Source organism: Nycticebus coucang, chromosome 2 (genome assembly GCF_027406575.1).
Source record: "Nycticebus coucang isolate mNycCou1 chromosome 2, mNycCou1.pri, whole genome shotgun sequence".
Classification (NCBI taxonomy): Eukaryota; Metazoa; Chordata; class Mammalia; order Primates; family Lorisidae; genus Nycticebus; species Nycticebus coucang.
This window is the reverse complement of record NC_069781.1, coordinates 36,242,213-36,258,479: the sequence shown is the minus strand read 5'-3', so window position 1 is coordinate 36,258,479 and position 16,267 is coordinate 36,242,213. Positions and strand designations below refer to the sequence as shown.

The following is a 16,267-nucleotide window of genomic DNA, read 5'->3' as shown; positions in this document are numbered from 1 at the left end:
GCATTAATGAGATAAGCTCCTTAGCAAGCAGGTGTTATACCTTGAACATTCGTGGTGTATCAGGGTGGGAGTCGAGCCCGTGGGAAAAAAAGCAGGAAGCGACCATTAAGCTCATGATCCTTGCATGTGGGCCCCACTCACCTGTTGTATAATGTTTCAATAAAAAGCATGGCAGAAGTTAGTAGGGGCTTCCCTACACCTATGGGAAGTCCACCTCTTGCAAGCGTTGTACTTGTAATCTGTGTCCAGGCTGGTTCCTGTGTGCAGTGACAGGATGCCAAAGTGGCACGGACAAGAAAAAACGGATTGCCTTAGTGGCACTGACACACAGGCTGAAGGAGACAAGAGACACAAGCAGGAAAACTGGGCAGATGACCCGGAGATGCTGGAGGAAGCTCAGCCCTAGGGAACAGGGCAGGCTGATCTAGGAAAGGCTTTGGTGAGGAGGTTCACTGGGCCCCAAGGGCTACAGAAGTTCTAAGGCTTTTTCTGGGACATCTCTGCACAAGCATGATCAGTTACATAACCTTCGTATCCAGAAAGAACATACAAATGTGTTTGAAAATAGTCCTTGGTTTAGACCTATTGCTAAGTGCACAGGAAATAGCTATTATAGAAGGATTCAATGAGTTATTGCGACAGAGTAAGAACTGGGATAATTCATCTTGGACTTCAACATCATGAATCATTCAGTAATACTCTAAGCATAAGGGCATTGCTGCTGCTTCTTCTCCTCCTCCTCCTCCTTCTTTTTGAGACAGACTCTCTGTTGCCCCCAGACTAGAGTGCCGTGGCATCATAGCGCTTAAGAACTGCAAACTCTCAGCTCCTGAGTAGCTGAGACTATAGGTTCCCACCACAATGCCCAGCTGGTTTTTCTATTTTTAGTAGAGACCAGGTCTCACTCTTGCTTAGGCAATACAGCCACCTTGGTCTCCCAGAGTGCTGGAATTTACACCACGCCTGGCCAGGGCACTGCTTTTTTTTTTTTTTCCCAATCGTATTTATTTATTTATTATTTTATTTTATTTTTTATTAAATCATAACTGTGTACATTTATGGGGTACAGTGTGCTGATTTGATATACAATGTGGAATGCTTACATCAAACTGATTAACATAACCATCACCTCACTTGATTATTTGTTGTGGTAAGACATTTATACTCTATTCTGAATGATTTTGAAATGTACCATTGCATTGTGCACATTAGGTGAGGTGCCCGCAAATACCCTCCCTCCTCCTGTCCTCTCCCCACCCTTCCTCTCTCTCCTCCTCCCTCCTTCTTTATGGGCTATAGTTGTGTTTTATTATTCTTATGAATGTATAGGTGATTATATATTGGTTTCATAATAGTATATGAAACCCCATATAGTACATTGGGTTCTGTTTTTTCCCATTCTTGAGATACTTTACTAAAAAAATATGTTTCATTTCCATCCAGGTAAACATAAAAGATGTGAAGTCTTCATCTTTATAAGGTACTTTCAAGATAAGAAAGAAGTGTATAACTTACAGTGAGTCATCTTGCCTTTGAGCACATGGCTTCTCTGTTACCTTGTGTATAACAATAATTAGTCTAATTTCTTCTGATTATCTCAATAATGAATAGGCTGTATTCAGTTTATATTAGACATTTCATTCTTTCAATTTCTATTGTTTATACCCATATGCTAATAGACTCATAGAACTAATTATTGTTTATTTTTAATTGGAATTTAATGAGTGACAGTCACCATGTGTTCATATTATGATCTTGTAATTAACCCTGTAAGTTAAGTATTGTTATCCCCATTTCACTGTTGAGAAAACAGAGGTTCAAAGAGACTGATTTCCTTACTCAAGATCTAACAAACTAGGCTGTGAATCCAGGACGGTCTGTGTCAAAATGTCTGCACTTCTTCTCAAGCAAATATTATTTATAGGTATCCTTTGCTGTCTGAATTCTCACTGTCTATCCACTATAATAACTACCCCAAATTTCTATTTAAACCTCACCATTGGAATTGAAAGTCCACTATAATCTGCCTGTGAGCACCAATGATGTTGTGTCTGAGTCTGAGTGATAAGATGTATAGCTGCAGTTGCAATCTGGCTGTTCTTTCTCTAGGCTCACGTTGCTTAAATGTGCTGTGCATTAGAATGTGCATATTCCCCACACTAGCAGGTTGAAATATTTTCTCCAATACAGTGGAACTCACTCAACTTGATACTCATCTTTGTCCAGAGGAAGAAGGGGTGGAGGAATGAACAATCTATGTCAAATTTTTTAAATATAGTTAAGTGATGCAGATAGAATAATTGTAGTTGCCAGTCATGTGAGTGGATTTAGAACTGCAATCACAAAGTCGATTTCATACCATGAAGAGCTGTGCAAACGAAAGCAAAAAGAATGCAAACAAACATACGTTTTTGAGGGTTTTTAAAAAAAATCCTATTCCTTCATCTGAAGCTTCGATAGCTCAGAGCCACACACTTTCAGAGTCTCAAGTGCCACAGAGCAATGACCATTCCAGGATTTAGCCAGGGAAAAATCTCAGGCACTTTTGGCTTCATTTGGTCCTCCATGAGCTTACTGTAGCACTGTAGTCCCCAACCCCCAGGCTATGACTGGGGGTAGCTACTACAGTACCTACCCATCCATGGTGGTCTGTTAGGAACCAGGCTGCACAGCAGGAGGTGAGGGAATGCTGAAGACACTGGAGACATGGTGGGCACCTAAACCTTGTTAAGAGAAAAAGTTTATCAGGAGAATAAGGAGGAAAATACCTCCTTTCTTCTGTCATCTGGGTATAGGCAGCAGAGCCAGCTCATCTGCACACAAGGCTTCCCAGGGGTTTAATCACCACTCCTGAGATTTGTGTGTGTGGTCTGATTGGGGTCTGCTTGGACATCCTGCTCTTGGACTGTGTCCCCTGTCCCACACTCTGTTTGTATTAAGACCATAAATAACTTAGAATAATAAAAGTAAGAGATAAATCAGTTTAATTAACACAGTTAGTTAGAGAAATAGTTTTGTTAGAAAATGCAAGCCCAGCAAGAACTATGACGTAAGGGTTTAGCCTTCCCCTGTTAGATGAATAAAACCGTGATGTGTGTGATAAAAATGGAGCTAGTCCCGAGCTAGGGACTTCCACCGGTCCTCACGCTGGAAGGTGGACAATCTCCTGGCCAGCTTCTTCAAAAACTTTCTTCTTGTGACTTGACTCTTTATATTTTCCTCATCCTCTCACTCCACTAGTTACTGGGAAAGAACTCACAGTGTAGTTTGGGGCTGGTCCCCAACACCCATCCTGTCTAAGCTGGGGCAGCTATCTCTTATCCTTGAAACTGATTTTTAAATTGCTATATTAGCTCTGTTGTGCGGTCTTTTGAAAATTTTAATTTATTTTTAAAACAAGAAAAATATTTTTAAAAATGAAATGTGAATTTACCTGTAATTCTCTTACTATAAAAACAATTTCAATTTTCCATTTTCTCTTTTGACCTATGACTTATATGCGTACATAGTTTCTAGAGGTATAAACATTGAATATATCAATTGTGTATTATACTTTGTTAAAAGGCTTGATGTTATTTTATAAACTAATATTTTCTTAATATTAATTTCTAAAAATATTTTTCCTAATCATTAATTACTTTATTAATTTCAATGGTCTGATACTATAACCTATAGTTTTTATCACAATTGATTTGATTGCTCCCAAATTTCCAGGTGTTAAAATGTTTTTTATGTTATAATTTATTGGCCAGGCAAGGTGGCTCACACCTGTAATCCTAGCACTCTAGGAGGCTGAGGTGGGTGGATTGCTTGGGCTTAGGAGTTCAAGACTAGCCTAAGCACTAGTGAGACCTCATCTCTAAAAATAGAAACAATGAGGCAAGACAATCACTTGAGCCCAAGAGCTTGAGGTTGCTGTGAGCTATCATGCTATGGCACTCTTCTCAGGGTACCACAGTGAGATTCTGTCTCAAAGTAAGAAATTATAATTTATTATATATAATAAATGTTTCTGCAATAAAAAAACTTTGTGTATGAAATTCTAAAATATCATTAGTTTTTTTTTTTTGAGACAAGGTCTCGCTCTGTGCCTATGCTAAGGTGCAGTAATATTATCATAGCTCACTGAAATCTCAAAGTTCTGGGCTCAAGCAATCCTGCCTGGGCATGCCAAAGTGCTGAGATTGAGCTTACAGATGTGAGCCATGGGGCCAGCTGGGCATCGATATTTAAAGGACATGTGAAGACCCTGTTTCCTTTTGTGCCCTCACTTAGTTTTTAGCCATACCCATTCTAAAAGCTGGACATTGGTGTAATCCTAGCCCAGAAAGAAAACAATGGGAACACCACCAAGTTCCTCCATGCCCCCTCGCTTGTAGAGGGGACCACAGAATCCCTGGAGAACCAGAGAAAGGTTAATAGAGAAAGACATTCTCATTTCTAGCCCAACCTATTGCACTTTGTGGAGGAAATTGTATGTGAGAAAAGTGAGTGTAGCCAAGAGGAACTCTTAAAAAGAGACATTATATTTCCTGAAATGTGCACATTAAAATATGGGAATTAAAATTATGAGCAGGGGTTTGAAACATGTTATAATTATGTTTGAAACATGTTAAAATTATGAGCAGGGGTTTGAAACATGTTATATTACATGCTCAAATTTAACAAAGTAAAAATATTTCAGCTTCTAGAGTGACTGGAATTAAAAACTTAATTACTCAGTCAGCCTATCTAATATAGCTACCTAAGGCTTTGTGGCAGTGATCTTAAACTAAGAGCCTATTTCTGGCTGTAGTACTGGATATTGGGGGTGAAGGGGAATCACATTTGCTTCCCAGTTAAAATGCTTTGTTTTTTTCTCTCAGTTAATTGCCAGTTGCCAACAAATCTAGTTCTATGCAATTCCTTGAGGTGATAAGAGTTAACATTTATTGAGCAATTGTCCCATAACTTTTGATATGACTTCTGTTATGTCATTTAATCTTGACAACAACACTGTGAGGTGGGTGCCATCATTTCAGCTTTTCAGATGATGCCATAGAGAGATGCGTCTTCTCCAAAGTCACCCACCTGGTAAGAGGCAAAGCAAGGATTTGAACTGAGCTTTCTGACCCTGAACCCTTAGCTTTGTTTCTACCTCACTGCAATCCCCTTATTTTGTGGGTCCTATATTTATTTGTCTCAAATTATTTCTGGTGGTCGTATTAATGTAAGCAAAACAAGCGTCCATTTTCAAAACACAGAAAACTGAGGCGAAGAGGTGGATTGCTTGTCAGACGGTCCCCACCTCTTTCGTTCCATGCATTGCAAGAAACAAATACATTAGGTAAGGCAGTTTTAAATAATCTTCCATTTTTCAACTCATCCTTAGAAACAGGTGACAGTATTTAAACTGATAACAGCAACCAGTATGCTCTGAGGCCACAGCACTCAGGAACAATATGTTGTTATGAAACCAATCATGGACCGTGTCTGTTCTCTACCATGTGTTGTAATCCCCAGACCGTGAGACATTCTTTTTGAAAACAGAAGAAAAAAATATGACCTCAGAACAGTTGGTTTATTTTCTTTTTTTTTTTTTTTTATTTGGTTTATTTTCTATTATGCTTTAGAAACATTTTCAGGGAAAAGCCTCCCCAAAATTAAAAGAAAAAATTACAGATTCCATTCTTCACTTATGCTTCTGATTCTCTCTGTTAGGAAGCAGATGGATAGTTAGAGTGACTGGTGTTTTATCTATTCTGCATGATTTGGAAAGAAAGAGGCCCAGATGTTGTTAAAACAGGATGTCATCAGGGTACAGGAGCAAGGCCACTAGACAGAGAATGAAACTGGACTTCTGCTGAGCTGATTGTCATGCCTATCCCAGTGGCCGGTAGCTATAAATTATAAATCATGCATCTTGTCACCATTAAAACAATTAGCTGACTCATAATGAAAAACTCAAAAACCAAAGGGACACAGCAGTAGCAATAAAGCTGTGTAGATCAGAGGACAACATTTCACAGCTCATAGGCTTAATCTGACCCACAAATTGAATTTTGTTGTTGTTGGTTTTACACAGTGCTTATTCTTATAATGCTTTTTAAAAATTTGCCACTATTTAAAAAATAAAAAGATTTTTTTTTTTTTTTGTAGAGACAGAGTCTCACTGTATTGCCCTCGGGTAGAGTGCCGTGGCATCACACGGCTCACAGCAACCTCTTAACTCTTGGGCTTACGCGATTCTCTTGCCTCAGCCTCCCCAGCAGCTGGGACTACAGGCGCCCGCCACAACGCCCGGCTATTTTTTTTGTTGCAGTTTGGCCGGGGCTGGGTTTGAACCCGCCACCCTCGGCATATGGGGCCGGCACCCTACTCACTGAGCCACAGGTGCCGCCCAAAAAATAAAAAGATTTTTAAATAAAAATCACAATTACCATAAAGGAGTACAGGCCACCCTAGGATGGAAGCAGCCTTTTATTGGCTAAAGAGCCTCTGAAGTATTGGAACAAAATTGAAAGTATTAGTGAAGAAAAACTAACATAGTTTCCACTCTTTAGCATAAGAGTTGAAAATGGATTGAAGTGTTCATCATTTTTCAAAAAATACAGCACTGGACACAAAATATTTATTCCAAAAACCAATCTTTTTCAACAACTGAAAGATTAGAAGAATATATAATAAAATAAGTAAAGCCATGTAAAATTTCAAACTCCTATATAATAAACTCTAACAAAAACAGAGATAACAGGAAAACTTGAAAATGGAGAATCATTTACAACATGCTAGGAAAAGGGTTAGTAGCTTTTCAGTAAAAAGCATCAGCATGTCTGATATGAATAAATTTGCACATATACATGCAAAAAAAGAAGACAGGGAAAACAAGTCGAACAGGAGGAAGGGGGAAGGGCAGGAAATTCACAGAATAAACGTAGTATTTGAGGCACTTTGCATAATTTATAATTTTGAATCCTCAAAATAACCCTGGGATGGATCCTCTTTTTAATTAGGTGGAAAGGCACAGAGAGGCTAAGTAAGTCACTAGTGCTCACACAGCTGAAAAGAAGTGGCTGTGATAACCCAGTTGTAAGTACTGAAGGCCAAACTCCAGTGTGTCTGAATCTTTGAACTATGTTACCCTGGTTAAGCTACCTTACATAGGTCAATTATGTTCACCCTATAGAGCTATAATTCCCATCACTATATCACTACAGCGTTGTGAGTGTTTGCTGATTGTTAATCCTTTAGGACTATAAAGGAATTAAAGAGATAAAGACCCATATTGTTTGTGGTTCCTAAGTAATCTATTATATAAAAAAGTGTGGTGGGGGGGCCTTGGTAGAGGAGTGCCCTGCAGCGAATAAATGTGTGGTCTTATTATTCTTTTTTAATGGTCAGGGCTGGTTGCAAGATTCTTCAAAATATAACTGATTTTGTCTTGAGAAGAATCACCTGAGTGGCATATCCCTTGTTTAAGTGTGCGGAGAGTATGACTCACTGTCCTGGTGTTTGGAGAGCCTTATGCCCCTCATGGGAGTAGTGATCCTCTGTGTGACAGAGAAGGGTGTGAAGTGGTGGACTCTGGGACCAGCTCCCCCCCTGCTCTTCCAAGGACTACTCTTGAGAACTGACTGTAGTATGTGGGGCTTCAGAGAGCTGGTAGCATTTGGAGTCCAGGCAGTTATATATTCACTGGTAAACTAATTTTTCATAACAAAACAAAAGCTTGTGATCCTTTTCTACCATGGCTAACCTGAAGCTACTAACATGACACAAATAAGTGGGGAGATACGGGTATATGTTGAATCTGGTCCAGTCCCGGCAGGCTTCAGCACACCCCTACATGGGGTTTGGCAAGGCGTGAAGGACTCTGGGCTGAACATGCATTAGGAACGGAGCTGCACTGCTCCAGCTTCCCTGCTAGACCCTGGATTTGATTTTCAAAATCAAGCTTAACTAACGTACCCAGCACTCACGTCCGCTGTTGAGACATGCTTGTGGATAGCTGCATCTCTGAGTACCAGGAGCAACGCCACTGTGGCCTGATTCTCAACCACCTCCACATCGTGGGAAGATGGACTCTGAATGTGCCCCACTCCCTCCTCCTGGGATGGGCTCCGTGCTGGAGGTGAAAGCACTTTCTGGGACAGCCACTGTCCTCTTTGATTGGAAGTCTCCTTTGCTGAAATTAATACTATAATGGGCGACCATTTCTGAAAACCCACAGCTACTAAGACTGATAGTTGGGTCGGGCACTTAGTCTAGGCTTAGTGTCTTTTACAAGCACCTTGAAGCTGGTTACTGTTCAGGAGGGAGCTGGATTGATGAGATAGAGGAGCCAGAATGGACTCCTACCCCTTCAACATGCTCAGGGATTTCTGGGTACCTTACTGAGAATGATGCTGTGAGCTGGGAAAGGAAAAGGCGGACCTCTGATCTGGTGAGAGGTGATGAAAAGGTGCTCAAGCAGTGCTCGTCCCTGTCGCTACAATAGGAAGTTGACAGTCTGCCAAAGACATCTAACCCTCACAACCAAATGAAAGGGGTTCACCCGACACCCATGAAAACTCTAACTGTCCTCCCATAGACAAAATGATGAGAAATAAAGGCACAGATGTATATTTTCTTGTTTTTGAACTTTACATTTTTTTTCTAGTTTGGTCTCTGAATCAAAACAAAGACAATGTATTTATAAAAGCCGTTTCCTTTTCTTTTACCACCATGCTCCTCTGTCTTGCCCTTGCCTGCTTCATTCTGTTACCTCCCATCCCTGGGAGAAGAAGAATTAATAACACAGAACGGGCAATGAAACCTGTGTTAGAAAATGGGGCTTCCCAAAGAGAAACGCGCCATCAGTCAGAGAGCGGCTGGATGTCTTGAGCAAATCTTGAAATGAAGAAGAAAGCAAAGTTGTTGGGTGGCATTCTTAAGAAAAAGGCTTACACTCTTACGACCAGCTTCTTGTGGATCTCCATTTTCCGGACCACTGCGCTGAACTCCTCAAAGGATATCTTCCCGTCGCCGTCCCGGTCCAGCGTGATGATGGTTTTGTCCACCAGCTGCTGTAACTCCCAGTCCTTCACGTTGTCGCCCACCATCATCTTCAGCACCTGGAACAGCTCCCCGTTGGAGATGTAGCCGTCTCTATCCATGTCGTAGATGCTGAAGGCGAACCGCAGCTTCTGCTCCTCGTTCCCCGTGAGGCTGAACTGGGACGTCCCCAGGATGAACTCGTGGAAGTCCACCTCTCCGTTGCCGTCGATGTCAAAGACGTCGATCACTCGCTGCACCAGCGGGTTCTGCTGCAGCTCGGGCATGGCCATGAACTCCTCCACGCTCAGGGAGCCCGACTTGTCCACGTCCAGCTTCCGGAAGCTCTTGGTCAGCCTTTTAATTTCATCGCTGTCGAAGTGGGGGCAAATCTCCGCCGGGTAACTGGTCTCATTTCCCATCGTGGCCACCTGGGCAACCGGACGGCCGCTGAGGGGCTCGCGCTGAGACGGTTGCGCCCTGGTGGGTGGGTGGCTCGCGAGACTCCCCCTCCCTGGGGTGAGAAAGTGGGGAGAGGAGCGCAGCGGGTGCTGGGTGAGGGTACGGGAGCGAGAATGGGAGGCGGGAGCAGAGCGGAGGACACGGGGCGGGGAGGGGGGAGCAGAGCGCAAGACCAGCCCAGGAGGGGCAGAGGGCTGGGCACCTAACCCTCCTCTTTTCTCTAACTGGGCACCTAACCCTCCTCTTTTCTCAAACCCTTTTTCTTTCTCAAAACCCTTGTAGCTTTTCATTATCTCTCCTGTTCCCTTTGAAATTATTTTATCTTCTCATTTCCTCATTGTTTTCTTTTTCTCCTAAGAAAATAAACCCCAAGGAGGCCGGGGACACATCTGTGTTATTCCCCGCAGGATCCTGGCTGCACAGTGTGACACGCAGCATGAATCTACTAAATAAGCACGTGTCGAATGACGGACCTGAAACCAAGGACGCCTTATGATTGCTGTACAGGCCTAGTGTTAGGACTAAATGAGAGAATATGTCAAGATATTGAAATTACATATATTTCCTGTAATTCTCTAGGAGGGGAAGCCGGGACTCACATCTTCTGTACCTTTTCTAGGACATGGGGTTCAGAGTCTTTGTAGGAGATCACCCAGACAGCACCGAAAATTTCTTATGTGGATCATCTGCAGACATTAAAGTATTCCTGAACCTGGAGCACTTTTTAAAGGGACACACATCCCAAGAACAATAGCCTGTATTACTCTATTACTTAGATTCCATCATCTCGCTTCCAATTCGTGTCTTTCCTGGTTTGGTGCCTGGCTGCTGTCCTGCAGAACATTTGGGGAATGGCGCAGGGTGCCCAAGGAAGCCCTTTGTGTGAGGTTAGAGCGACACTAGCCTCTGGACTATCCTACCGTTCCCCTTTTATTTCAACTAGACTTGTTCCTTTGGTTGAGATTAATCTCACATGTTCTTTCCTTCAGGAGCACATCAATTACTGCAAATGCATAAGAAAGAAATATGGCTCCAGAGCAGTAAGGTTCAAAGGGACATGGGGGAGCCCCAGGCCACTGAGTCACACACTCCTTCACTTTAAAAAATGGTAGCAAGCTCCCTGTTCCTTAGCTCAGCCAGAAGATCAGTCTCCAGATTACCATACTGAAACTGGCACCATAAGGTGCTGGATACTTCTATCACTAGGTATGGCTGTTTTATTTCCTTTATAAACAAATGATAATCCATGGATATTTTTTAAAGGTGATCATAAGTATTATATAAATAAAGCCCAGCCAGACTGTGATGTTATACTGGGAACATATTTTCTCTTATTTTGTCTTATTTGTTTGATTTCCAGTTACTCAGAGAAATGAACAGGGTACAGTTTGGGTACTAATCTATTGGATTTGCAATGTTAAAATCACTTTAAATTATATCACAAGATGCCTGAAATCATCTGGTATCCAAATGCTACCAACCACTCTGGTCTATGTTTTTTCTAGAGCACAAAGATCTTTCTAGACCCTGGAAGGAGAAGCTGAGGGCCTGGAGGTGCTGTTCCGAGCTGTCAAAAGCCTTAGGAGCAGGGACAGAACTGTACCCTCTGAGCACAACAAGGGGGCGTGTAATCTCTAGAATGGCACTATTGGCCTAATTATGTGTCTTTGACCACAATGTAATCTAGATTTTTTACCAAAAGAAAGAGAACCCTCCTCTAAGAAGCTTATCAACAAAGACAATTTGTTGGAAGAATCAAATGAAGATCTGAACAATCCAGTGTTAGAAAGGGTGAAGATCACCCTGGGTTTAAGGAACAGTTGGAACCAAGGCCTTAGGACCAGTTACAGAATGTGCAGGGTTTAGTGTAAAATGAAAAACCAGAACTCCTCATTTGAAAATTATTAAGAATTTCACGATGGTAACATCAGAGCATTATAGGACCCTGTATGAAAATATTTTCTCTTATTTTGGCACATGCCCCTGAAGCTGCTGGCCCTGCACGGACTGGGGACCATTGACCTCTGGGCATCAATCAGTTCGCTTTTCCGTCCTTCATATTCTCCTGTGATGAAGCATTTCTTCTGCATGGCAGAGGACATGACCACGGACAGACTCCAAGTTAGCACTTTGGGGGTTTATCAGCAGAAAAGATTGACTTTCTCCTGGTAGATAGATGCCCACAGATCCCAGGAACAGGCTCTAATTGTTCTCACTTGGGTTGGATTCCCACTCCTGAGTCATTAGACACATGCGAGCTTGTACTTGCACCTCATGGCTGGAGCTGGGGTCAGAGGAAGCGCTGGATAGGAAGAGCAGGTAGCCAAAGAGGCATGTGCTGTTTCTTATAAGTAGGGGTGATGCTGAACAGACAGTGCAGTAGATGGACATTAGCTGTGTCCCTTAGGGCTGACTCCATAGGAGGGAGGAAGCACTTAGCCTGACGAGCTCCCCTCAATTTTGCCAACTGAACAGGCCACAGAATTTGCTACAGCTATAGGCCTCCACTAGACCATTCATTTCTTCTAGGCTCATATTTGTATTTACTAAAATCTCCCTTCACCTCTGTGTAGAAAGAATCACTATCTCACTTTTAGGCACTCTCATGAATTTTACAGAGTGTAGGTTGCAACATATTAGTTAGTGGGTAGCAAAGTTAGTTTAGTGGGTTATAAGCAACAATAAAAAAATGGAGTAGCATATCATTGGACAAAAAATGTCATCTGTAAGGGGAAATAGTATATTATTTCATGACATTATTTTAGTTAAAATACTACTAAATATAGTATATATAAGATAAAGGAATACCAGGTAGTTTTAGGTTTGTAATGTGATATATTTTTGTGCCATGGATTATGGTAGAAAATAAAAACAGTCTGAAAGATATTATGGAACTGAGTGTTTGGAATCTAGTATTATAGTGCCATGAGAATAATTCAAAGACGAAAATATTTTCATCCTAGCTAATTCTGTCTGAGATTAGCATATGTATGTGAGATAAATCAGGTGGATCTTCTAACAATCTGTAGCCGTAGTGTCCAATAAAAATATAATATTCATTATACTATATGTAATTAAAAATTTTTTAGTACCAGCATTAAAAAGCAAAAAGTGAAATTAAATTTAATAAAATGTTTAACCACATATATCCAGTGTTATCATTTCAACATGTCATCACTGTTACAATTAATTAATGAGTTATTTTACTGTTTTTGGTACTAAGTGTATATTTTATATTACAGCTCGTCTCAGGACTCATAGTGTTCTGAGTGCTCAGTAGCTATATCTGGCATTATATTGGACACCACAGATTTTGACAGTTTAAGGGAAAAGAAAAGAATTTAGAATCAGGCAAACCAACATCAAATCTGATTGTTTTTTAATTGTCGCTTTTTTTTTTTTGAGACAGAGTCTCACTATGTCAACCTAGTAGAGTGCTGTGGCATCACAGCTCACAGCAACCTCAAACTCTTGGGCTTAAGCAATTCTCTTGCCTCAGCCTCCCAAGTAGCTGCCACAACACCTGGCTATTTTTTTTTTTTAATAAATCATAGCTGTGTACATTAATGCGATCATGGGGCACCATACACTGGTTTTATAGACCGTTTGACACATTTTCATCACACTGGTTAACATAGCCTTCCTGGCATTTTCTTAGTTATTGTGTTAAGACATTTATATTCTACATTTACTAAGTTTCACATATACCCTTGTAAGATGCACCGCAGGTGTAATCCCACCAATAACCCTCCCTCTGCCCCCCTCCCCCTCCCTCCCTTCCCTTTCCCCCTTCCCCCTATTCTTAGGTTATAACTGGGTTCTAGCTTTCATATGAAAGCCATAAATTACTTTCACAGTAGGGCTGAGTACATTGGATACTTTTTCTTCCATTCCTGAGATACTTTACTAAGAAGAATATGTTCCACCTCCAATCCATGTAAACATGAAAGAGGTAAAGTCTCCATCTTTCTTTAAGGCTGCATGATATTCCATGGTGTACATATGACACAATTTATTAATCCATTCATGGATCGATGGGCACTTGGGCTTTTTCCATGACTTAGCAATTATGAATTAGGCTGAAATAAACATTCTGGTACAAATATCTTTGTTATGATGTGATTTTTGGTCTTCTGGGTATATACCTAGTAGCAGAATTATAGGATTGAATGGCAGATCTATTTTTATTTATTTATTTTTATTTATTTATTTATTTTTTTTTGGCCGGGGCTGGGCTTGAACCCGCCACCTCCGGCATATGGGACCGGCGCCCTACACGTTGAGCCACAGGCGCCGCCTGGCAGATCTATTTTTAGATCTCTAAGTGTTCACCAAACATTTTTCCAAAAGGAATGTATTAATTTGCATTCCCACCAGCAGTGTAGAAGTGTTCCCTTTTCTCCACATCCACGCCAACATCTCTGGTCTTGGGATTTTGTGGTATGGCCTAATCTTACTGGAGTTAGATGATATCTCAAAGTAGTTTTGATTTGCATTTCTCTGATGCTTAAAGATGATGAGCATTTTTTCATATGTCTGTAGGCCGTGCACCCGTCTTCTTCAGAGAAGTTTCTCTTCAAGTCCCTTGCCCAGCCTGCGATGGGATCACTTGTTCTTTTCTTGCTTATACGTTTGAATTCTCTGTGAATTCTGGTTATTAAACCTTTGTTGGATGGCTATTTTTTGTTGTTGCAGTTGTCATTGTTGTTTAGCTGGCCTGGGCTGGGTTTGAACCCGCCAGCTTGAGTGTATGTGGCTGGCGCCATAACCACTGTCCTATGGGTGCCGAACCTTCTTTAAAGTTTTTTTTTTTTTGAGACAGAGTCTCACTATGTTGCCCTCCGTAGAGTGCCATGGTGGCACAGCTCACAGCAACCTCAAACGCTTGGGCTTAAGTGATTCTCTTGCCTTAGCCTCCCAAGGAGCTGAGACTACAAGCACCCTCCACAATGCTCAGCTATTGTTTGGTTGTAGTTGTCATTGTTGTTTGGCAGGCCCGGGCTGGATTTGAACCCACCAGCTCTGGTGTATGTTGCTGGCGCCCTAGCGCTGAGCTACAGCTGCTGAGCCCCACCCTTTTTTAAAGTTTTAAAAAAGTTTTATTTATTTTATTTTTTTGAGACAGTCTCACTCTGTCACTCTGGGTAGAATACCATGTCATAGCTCCCAGCAACCTTAAACTCTTGGGTTTGAGCAACCCTCTTGCTTCAACCTCTGTGTAGCTGGGACTACGGGTACCCACAACAACACCTGGCTAGTTTTTCTATTTTTAGTAGAGACATGGTATCCCTTTGCTCAGGCTAGTCTTCAACTCCTCAGCTCAGGCAACCCACTCGCCTTGACCTCCCAGAGTGCTAGGATTACAAGTGTGAGACACCACCCCCACCTCAAATATTAAGTGTAGTAGTAGAACTTCGCACAAGTTGCTTGATGTCAGTTTTCCCATCTGAACAAATGGGGCTACTAATACATATTTTGTGCAATTTTATAAGGATTAAAGCTGATGTTAGCCCATCTGATACATCATTGTTATTATTGTTATAACTAATTTTATTATTATTTTCCCTGCTATAAGTCTTAAAGAAAGACTACCTCCTTGCCCTGGACCGTAGGATAATATTTAGAAATAAACATATCCTACATCAAGCACACAAAGTGAACTCAGCTTGAGTTTAAAATGACTTGCTATTCTTCCAGAGGCTTAAGGGACCTGGGCCCCGCTAGGACACACGCAGAGTTGGCTTCCCTGGAGTTAAAAATTCCACAAGCCCATTCTCTGAAGCTGTGCACCCCGTGAAGCCTGAGATCAAAGGGCATGCCACCCTTCCTCAGAGATACGGGCCAAAGGGTTGACGTATGTTAACAACATGTTGTCAGAGGTCTATAGGTGCTCTGCCCTGAGGAAAAGACATAGTTGTTACTTCATACTGAGTAAATTGAGTGAACGCTTGAAGATATTCTTACATTAACTCTGTTCCCCTGTGGCTACTTTCTTCTTTATGATTTTGTTTACACACCTGCCCAGAGATTAGTCAGTGTCTAGAAGAATATGTTTACTGCAAATGTGATTGTGTTGATGTGGTAACAGGATATTTCCTTTCAAGTTGATTTCAGATAGGTAAATTGAGGTAATGGTAAAACTAACAGATAATAGATTAAGTGTGTATGTGATTAGAAAGGCATAAAATCAAACTCCTAAATAAAGAACTTCACTACACACCATCCTGTCCCGTGTAGTCTGTTTCTTGACTTAATAATTACAGGAATGAGTTTACACCCACGGCAAAGCTATTGTTCATTCGCGTCTCCAGTCACACCACACTGGACACTTAAGTATGTGTATGTCCGTTTACCAAACACTCCTTGTGTATTTGTTATGGTATGCCACGCCATGCTCTAAGTACCTTCCCAGCATTAATTCTGGCTTCCCCTGAGCTCTCTGAGAACTGACGGCAGACTTTCCATCCCAGGCTTGAGAAAAGTAGCAACTGACATCCCTGGCCTACCAAGACTCAGGACACTCTTCTGAGTAATTCCTTGAGAGTCATTATTTAGAAAGCTTACTTTTATTAGTAAGCTGTATTCTTCTATGTGAGTGTTTTACTAGGAGGCAGCGAGGGTAGTAGAGAAAGTGCAGTTGTTATAAATAGGCCTGGTTCAAGTCTCAGCTCTTCCCTGATTACCTGTGAGCCCCTAGAGAGCCCTTTGCTGTGTTATCATCTGTAAAATAGCAATAATTTATCTATTGCATATGGCTATGGTGAGAGTCAGGTGAGGTAGTATATGTAGGAAT

General features: G+C 41.5%; 2 protein-coding genes across 2 annotated transcripts in view; both read right to left on the bottom strand.

Annotated features, from left to right (window-relative positions):
- The window catches only part of GRIN3A (glutamate ionotropic receptor NMDA type subunit 3A), a 196,118-nt gene that overhangs the window by 13,554 nt on the left and 166,297 nt on the right, over positions 1–16,267 (bottom strand). The gene's annotated exons all lie outside the window — the stretch shown is intronic.
- Positions 8,922–9,437, bottom strand: PPP3R2 (protein phosphatase 3 regulatory subunit B, beta). The gene has a single exon (XM_053577443.1). The coding sequence runs from the start codon at positions 9,432–9,434 to the stop codon at positions 8,922–8,924; it is 513 nt and encodes a 170-aa protein (XP_053433418.1). The 5' UTR covers positions 9,435–9,437.

Bases quoted from the DNA above. Each gene is read 5' to 3' on its own strand.
- PPP3R2 (XM_053577443.1), bottom strand. From the start codon at position 9,434: ATGGGAAATGAGACCAGTTACCCGGCGGAGATTTGCCCCCACTTCGAC.